This window comes from Sinocyclocheilus rhinocerous, unplaced genomic scaffold (assembly GCF_001515625.1).
Source record: "Sinocyclocheilus rhinocerous isolate Xijiao unplaced genomic scaffold, SAMN03320098_v1.1 scaffold1230, whole genome shotgun sequence".
Taxonomy (NCBI): domain Eukaryota; kingdom Metazoa; phylum Chordata; class Actinopteri; order Cypriniformes; family Cyprinidae; genus Sinocyclocheilus; species Sinocyclocheilus rhinocerous.
The window spans coordinates 466,478-475,436 of NW_015652275.1; the positions used below are offsets into that span (position 1 = coordinate 466,478).

At 36.7% G+C, this 8,959-nt stretch overlaps 1 protein-coding gene across 2 annotated transcripts in view; it reads right to left on the reverse strand.

Annotated features, from left to right (window-relative positions):
- LOC107714293 (uncharacterized) overlaps positions 1–8,959 on the reverse strand; it is a 24,736-nt gene extending 15,777 nt beyond the window's left edge. The window contains exons 1-3 of one of the 2 annotated variants that reach the window (XM_016520107.1): positions 8,595–8,959; positions 6,034–6,149; positions 4,047–4,201 (exon numbers count right to left, since the gene is read on the reverse strand). In XM_016520107.1, coding sequence (XP_016375593.1) covers positions 4,047–4,201; positions 6,034–6,105 — 227 coding nt within the window. In that variant the 5' untranslated portion in view covers positions 6,106–6,149; positions 8,595–8,959. Of the gene's footprint in view, positions 1–4,046; positions 4,202–6,033; positions 6,150–8,009; positions 8,082–8,594 lie in introns of those variants that run through there. The other variant, XM_016520106.1, reaches the window with a different exon arrangement.

Here is an 8,959-nt window from a genome sequence, read left to right on the forward strand (position 1 = left end):
TTCTTGAGCAGCAAATCAGCATATTAGAATGATTTCTGAAGGATCATGTGACGCTGAAGACTGGAGGAATGACACAGAAATAAAATACATTTCAAAACATAAAAATAGAAAGATGTTTTCTTTTTAAATTGGAATTTTAAAAAACTATTTTTATTCAAATAAAAGCAGCCTTGGTAAACATCATCTTTTAAAAAAAAAAAACATTAGAAAAGAAAGACAATCTTACTGACTCCAAACTTTTGAATGGAAGTGTATGTTGTTGTTTAGCTATATAAGTCTGTGTTCATCAAAACAAAAATCTGCACTAAAATCCGAACTAGACTGTATTGAATATGCTAAATGTTAAAATGTGATCTGTGAAATGTGACATTCCAATTTGTAGCTGAAAGCATTATCAAATGATATCAAGTAGAGGTCGACCGATGTATCGGTTTTGCCGATTAATCGGCACCGATAGTTTTTTGCTGGAACTATCGGTTATCGGCAAAAATCCATGCCGATAGTTTTCCGGGTTGCGTCCGTTGCTGGAACGGCTGAGAAGGGTCTGCTGTATAATGATACAGTATGAGAGCGGCCTCTAGTGGTTGAAATCACTGACAGCACGTGCTATTTGTTTAGACACGTGATACTGCACGCTGAACAGAGCGGGAAACTTCAGACGCGGATTTAAATGCAGCCGACAGAAAATCCTGCCGCGCCACAGAGCGCCATTCACATAGTTTTCCATTAAATTACATTATATTTGTCCCGAATTGTTGTTAATGCTTCATTTATAGAGCTATAATATAGATCGCGCTTTCTCTTTCCGTTTGCTCCGTTTTTTAAACACCGAACTTCAAACTCATCTATGCCAAATTGTTCATTCTTGAAGTAAACTTGTGTCCGTTTGGTGATTAAATAAACTGTTTTAGACCGCTGCTCGAGTTGAACGCGACGCGTCCAGAGTGTGTGTGATACTGGTGAGTTCTCCTAGACTCAGCGCTGCGCTTTTATTTTGATTAGATAATCATCAAGTGTTCAAGAATAGAAGCAGTTCAAGTCTGAGAGTATACATACAATATCCATATGTATATAATTGTAATGCTATAGCCTTTGTGTATATATTTAAAGATGTGCATCTTTAAGCATGACAGTTGAAATGAAATGGTAACACTTTAAAATAAGAGTCCATTTGTAGCATTAAGATTAATGAAAGCTGTGTAAGTATTGTTCCTTGTTAGAGTGTGTTAATTTCAACATTTACTATTATTTTTTTTACTACTACTACTACTACTAGTATGGTTCAGTACTGTTTTTGTTAATAAAGCACTATTTTAGTTTTTGTTCAGTATCAATTTTAAAACTATCGGTTAATTAATCGTTATCGGCCAGTGTGGTCCAACCTAGCTATCGGTATCGGCAAAATCCACTATCGGTCGACCTCTATACATTGCTAATGTTTTTAACACTTTAGAAATACCATACATCAGCATAAAATATATAGCCTTATAATCTACCATTTACAGTATTTAAAAAATAAGTTATTCTCACGGTCAAATAATCAAAAAACTGAAAGAATGAGGCAGCTTGATCTTAGGAATAGACACATTATTGTGACACATCATAAATTAAATCTGTGAGATTCTGACACAGCAAGGTGTTGTTAATTTCAACAGGCTTTACATTTATTTGTTCTTACAAAATGATGCTTCTCATCTCCCACTCTGAAATCACAGTTAAAAAAAACTTTCAGTGGCCCTGGAGGTCCATGCATCTGAAGTAAGAGCTCAAATCAGTCAAACCGAGAAACCACAAGGAGTTTGTATAGTGTATGGAAAATGTGTTGTTCATAAGGGGGGAAAAGGCAAGAAATTGTCTGAAAAATTGTCTTGTAAACCTGCGTCTGCGGTCGGGAGGAGCCGAGTCGGATAATGCTTGTGTGTGCGCAATTGGTTAATATAAGATATAATAATATATTAAGATATTAATAAAGAAATATATAAATAGATACAGGGCTGCCAACTCTCATGCATTCAGCATGAGACAGTCAGAATTCACTCAATACTAAACTCTACTCATAGACACGATGTAAATAAGATATTATAAGTGCCGTTTAGAGATCTTCATTGATTATAACGGAGCATTGTGCGATTGCGATAAATTGAAGTGAGTGAGCTTTTTAGTGATTATATGGAAGCACTAATTTGCTAGCTTTCTATGCTATAATCAATTCAGTTTGAATTAGTTTTGTTTTATGTGCTGCTAACAGGACCAACAGCCACATACCCTGTACATGCTGCACAGTTCCAGGAGTGACATACACTACCGCTCAAAAGTTTGGGATCAGTAAGACTTGTAATGTTTTTTAAGAAGTCCCTTCTGCTCATCAAGGCTGCATTTACTTGATCAAAAATACAGAAATCATATTTTTTTGGAAATTGATACTTTTTTCAGGATTCTTTGATGAATAAAAAGTTAAAAAGAACAGCATTTATTCAAAATATAAATCTTTTCTAACAATATAAATCTTTGCTATCACTTCTTAACAATTTAACACATCCTTGCTGAATAAAAGTTTTAATTTCTTTCAAAAAAAAGAGAAAGAATAAAAATGTACTGACCCCAAACTTTTGAACGGTAGTGCATATTGTTAGAAAAGCTTTATATTTTAAATAAATGCTCTTCTTTTTAACTTTTTATTCATCAAAGAATCCTGAAAAAAGTATCACAGGTTCCAAAAAAATATTAAGCAGCACAACAGTTTCCAGCTCTGATAATAAATCAGCATATTATTATGATTTCTGAAGATCATGTGACACTGAAGACTGGAGTAATGATGCTGAAAATACAGCTGCACATCACAGGAATACATTAGATTTTAATGTATATTAAAATAGAAAATTTTTATTTTACATCGTAATATTTCACTTACATTTTTTCCTGTATTTTTGACCAAATAAATGCAGCCTTGAGCATAAGAAACTCCTGTAAAAACATTAAACATCGTTCTGATCCCAAACTTCTGAACGGTAGGTAGTATATATCCTGCATCCCTCATATAAGTGCGGGATTCACCTTCGAAATAGCTCGTTTACAGTCAAGGTTAGTTGCTTAGCCTATAACCACCGCTTCGAAGGCAGGGAAGTATGTCAGTTTAGTTGAAAAATCGCTTCTCTTCATAACATTAGGATCACGTCCAACATATGTTGTGATTTTCTGTTTATACCTTTCTCTTGTAATAGTGTCTAAACCACTACAGTACGGACTTTCCTCCATCTCATCCATTCTGCTTTTCACTTCCTGCCCTCCATCTGAATTGCACGCGTCATCAGAATCACGTGATTGCAAACAAGCTATTACTTGTCACGTCTCTTCATACAGTTCGGGAATTATCACGTCGCTGAAGTGTTTGCGGGAGGGAATAGTATACGCGGCTCGAGTACTTTGATCTTATTCTTAAATCCTGCATCCTCCACGGCATAAGGCTGCATATCTTTCGCTATAAAAACAAAAAGTGCTCTTGTTATAGCTTTAGCCTGTGCCAAAAGGTTAAAAATAATGTTATGCTGTGCATGGCCGGACCCGAACAATACACACATGTCTTGAACCGTGACAAGGGAATTGAACGGTTCAGATTTTTTTCATGAACCGTTCCACCCCTAATAGGAATGACGATGGAAGCTTGCATTGTCATGCTCTCCTCGATTTTTATTTATTTATTTTTTGGTAAATTAGAAACCAATTATGGTCACTCCAACTGAGCTCAAGAGCTCCATAATCCATAGAGCGCAGCCACAGATCTGTTGTGTTTCTCACTTGATGAGAGTTTCCAACTCACAGTAAAAAAAAAAACACAACAACAAAAAAATGGGGGGCAAAGCATGAAAATATGACTTTTAGCCTTTCGGTTGGTCAGGATTGACACCAATTATCCTGGCTCTTTGACAACACAATCACTGTCGCCAAAAACTCTTGAACACCATTTAACAACTTTAGCTTTCACTGTAATTGTTTGCATTATTTACACACAGAATATGATCACAAAGAGAGAGTTGAAAGGTTCTCACCAATGGAGGTTAACCGTCAGGCGTGTCCTCTGACTCTCCTTAGATTTGCTCTTGCTGTGGGAGTGTTTTCTTTTTTTGGCTTTTCTTCTTCCCTCACTGCCTCTTCGCTGTGGTCCCGCCATCTCCGTCCTTCTCCTCCAGATCTCCTCCACAACCTGTGAAACACAAATAAACAATAGTATGTAGAAAAATGTCAAAACAACAAGTGCCATGTGATAAGCATTAAAATTTCCCTTCATCTTTGTCTTTATTTTGTGTCTAGTGTATTGTGCAATTCTAATTATACGATTTAATTTTAATTTTATTTTATCTTCGTAAACATTTTTACCAATACATTTCCATTAGACAATATTCATGACCTAATGTTCCATTATTTTGCAATTAAAAATAAAAATCAGTTCAAATTTATCATAGCATATGTTAACTAAAATAAATGACTATTAATGCTACTTGCTTGCTTTCTATTTGTTTTAATAGTAAGTACAAGCTGCAACTGCGCCAATTTAATAATATATAATCCTTTAAATAATATTATCAGTTAAACTCAGGACCTGAATTTTGTTTTGGAAACTGTTTTGGTCTAACAGTAGTATTGAGGTACAAAAACATACAAAAAATTGAATAAATTTTTATTTTTGTGATTGAAATTTATCTTTTGTTTGATGAACATTAATGGCAGACGCCACAGTTTTATTAAGCTGCGTTCACAAGACACAACACACAGATCCAATACACTGATACTCATGCGTTTACTTTCTCAACTGTTTACATTCACTTAAGACAAAACTGACTGTGTTTATGAGGAAACTCGCCAGTAGTGCCGTCAAACGATTAATCGCATCCAAAATAAAAGTTTTTGTTTACATAATATATGTGTGTGTACTGTGTATATTTATAATGTATATATAAATACACAAACATACATATATATTTCTATATAACTTATATTATATATAAACATTAATATTTTATATATAAACAAAACATTTTTATTAAATATATACACATGCATGTGTATATTTATATATACATAATAAATATACACAGTACACACACATATATTATGTAAACAAACTTTTATTTTGGATGCGATTAATCGTTTGACAGCACTACTCGCCAGGCTGGCCATTTTGATGTCATTTTGTGTGTATTTGGCAGCTTAAGCACAACAAACTGTGAAAAATAACTCAATATTATATACGCGCGCTGTGGACGTGACCGTGAGCACTAGGGCTGAACGATTAATTGCATTTGCGATAATATCGCGATATGAAAAAACGCGATTTTTCAATCGCACAGGCCTCTGCGATTACACTCGGTCACGTGACACGCGAGAGTGAAGAGATGTGTTCAACTTGAAGATCAGATCGGTGTATGACATCAAAGTACGGCGAGAGAAAGCATAAGGAGACGTCCGCTCTCTTACAGCTCTCGCAGTACTTTGATGACACACACCGATCGGTCTAAGCAGCACTGCTTCAAGTCGAGCGCGAGCCATCAGCAGTGTAAACAAACTTTTATTTTGGATGCGATTAATCGTTTGACAGCACTACTCGCCAGGCTGGCCATTTTGATGTCATTTTGTGTGTATTTGGCAGCTTAAGCACAACAAACTGTGAAAAATAACTCAATATTATACACGCGCGCTGTGGACGTGACCGTGAGCACTAGGGCTGAACGATTAATTGCATTTGCGATAATATCGCGATAGCGAGCCATCAGCAGAAAAAGAAAATAAATAAAACAGTAAACAGCCAAAGGACGTAACTTAGAATGGGAGATGGATCGGTTTGTGAACGCGAATCACATGCATTAAATCATAAGTATTATCATATGCATTATTTATTATATTATTTTTAATAATATAATCTGAGATTAACCTCATCACGTTGTAGTGCATAAAAAGAGTAGCTCCATAACAGATACTCAGCTAATTTCAGTTTAAATTACATTAGTTCCAAAAATCACAGCTGTCCTTTCTCTTTACCTTCAGTTGCTCATAAGCTGAGTTCAGGGCTGGACTGGGGTTACAATTCGGCCCTGGACAAATCCAGTCCATCCGGTCCTCGAGTTCCCCGTGAATGACTTGCTGGGTTACAGGGCCTTAAATTGGAGTAAATAAATTAATAAATAAAACAGGACAAAAACAAACAATGACAGATATTGACCTACAGCCATTGAGAGAGCAAGATACAGCGCAGCGGGAAGTTCGGGAATTAGTTATTTCCTTATAACTTCTCACGTGCTTTTGGTTGTGAAACGTAGTTTGCGGTAGAGGTCTTCACGGGTCCACTTGGATCCGAAAACCCGAGGTCCGACCCGAGACCCGAGTAGGTTCGAGTCCAAAACTTCGACGAGTGCCTCGGAATACCTTCGGCCTCGGGTTATTTAAAATAAATGTGCTTTTTCCAAATGGATCCGATAAGACCCGAATTCTTTTAAACTATCCCGGATGTGTACTTGCGAGTTTGTGTTAAGTGAGGAACGCACATAGAAAAGGAGAATACGTTTGTAACCTCACACACAGAAATCATCTTATAGATACGAGATCCTTCAGGAAAATCCACTCGCTTCATTATACAGGGCTTTTCTTTTTTGTGTGCAGAAGCCTTTCGCCGGAGATTAGGTTGCAGACAACGGCTATCGATTAAATTTTCATCAAACTATCACGTTTTTTTTCTTCAAATCCACAGGTCACAGTATAAAGCCGAACTCAGAAATAGGCTAACTTGTATCCATCAGGCAGGCACTAATATAAAATAATAATAAATTAAATAAATGTTAAATAAACAAAGTAATGGAGAAGCGGCCAAATCAGTCAGGACACCAGGATTTTTTTTTTCACACGTCAATGTCGTTTACGTTCGGGTCCAGTCGGGTTCGAAATACAGTCGGGTCAGACTCGGGTCTAATATCATCGGGTCTGTCTCGGGTCGGGTTTTTCTTTAAAAAAACATAATTATGCATGTCGGTTTCGGATAAGAAGTGATTTGGGTCGGGTACAGATTTTAGGACCCGAGAAGACCTCTGACCCTGCCTGTGAAAACCCAGCTAAAGTCTTTCTTTTTTTTTTCTACATAAACTCATCCTTCATGAAGATGTAGAACATTCAGTGAAAATATACCTTTATATCTGAGTTGACTGAGTAAGGCTATGTCAAAGATTGAAATCACAGTGAAATTAATGGTTGAAATCAAACTTTGATGCTTATTAGATTTTGAGACTTTAGCCTGGATTTCACAGACAGTGTCACATATGTGCTGGCATGTCTGATTTTCCTACATGGAGTAGTGTTTTTAAATGAATGAAAGTGTTAATCCTGTAGTTTAAATGTGCTCACGTGAAAAGCCTTTATATAGTTCTGTTGTGTTTGTTTTATGTTCGATATTCGTTTCCTCACTTAAATTCCACCACAATTTGTAACATTCTAAATCAACATTCGGAGACAATATTAAGGCAATAATTATATAGCATTCTGTGTGTGTGTGTGTGTTCAAGCCTGTCAATAACGCAAGGACATTAGATCAATGCCAAAAGTGTGAGTTCATGTGTTAAACGATAAAGACTACAAGCTTTCTTGAGTTTATTAAGCTAGTAGCACTATTTCCCAGAATCTGCCCCACCTACATTTACTGTCAGTGTGGGGATCTGCCCAAGTGGAATGTCCAAGACACGTGTTTACAAACGCAAAAAAAACAAAAAAACATTTTCATTCATTGTGACATTTGCAATTTCTACAAACAGACAAACAAATAAACAAATAAAAAGTACTTTAAGATACTTTCGAAATTTGCACAGTGTCAGAGCTACGCTAAAGATGCGTACTGTTTACTTCGAGTTCGCACGTGCTGAAATATAGTTTATACACACTCGCTACTGACAGCCCAAAGCGAGCGGAGTTCGATGCTCGATGCTTAAAAAGCGCTCATAAAACAGTAGCAGAAAAGTACAGAAATTACTTACAATTGTGTGCTGAGGAGGAGACTCAGAAATGCGTCTCTTCTTGGTTCTGGTGATTTGGCGTGCTTCCTTGTTGTCTCTGTGCGCGGCCATATGACTCTCAAAGTATCGCGAGAGCTATTTTCGAATCCTCTAAGAAGCTTCGAATCAACTGAACCGATTGCTTCGCAAAAAGATTCGCTGTTTCGAAACGCCACGCGCTGGTGACGCCTGCTAGTCAAAACGACGTGAAGCTCAGCTCAATCATGCATAACCTTATGTGTTTTATTGAAAGTGCAATCTATTAAATAAGCGCCTCTGTAATGTGTTGTGTGGCCTGTTTTGTTTGGGAACGTGAACTGGGTTTTTATTCCGTCGTGAGATTATTATATATATATATATTTTTTTTTAAGACATTGCCGGTTGTTGCATGTCACATGTTTGCTTGAACATCTGCTCTTTTCTCTCATATCGCGTCTTTGGAAAAACACACAGCTAGTCCTTAACGTGAACGAGTGTCTTTGCCTCCGGTTTCGGGATACAATAACTGAAAATATGAAAATTAGGGCCTAAAAGGTGTAGTGTGCACCATTAGGCCGCATTACTCACCCTTTCATCGCTCCAGTTTCTGCTGCAGCCTCACAGTCCGGTTCATTCCCTACACAATATTTACTTTACATTTGCTGCATTTGCTTTTTATATTCATAACTCCACTAAATCGATTAAATTATCCAGTGCTTTTTGGATAGTGCGTCAAAATCGACCCGGTACCTAATTCTGTATTTAAAGCAGCCAAATTCTTAATTCTAGTCTTTGATTTTCTTTCCTCTTCGCCTTCTCCATTAACTTCTTCTTTTTCTCTGTATAAATTCCGAAAATGCCCCACCGATTCCATTATTTCGTCGTGTTGGGGGTGTTGTTTCTGGTAAAACGAAACTTTGAATCAATTGCTTGCTCCAAAAAAATGATTCACT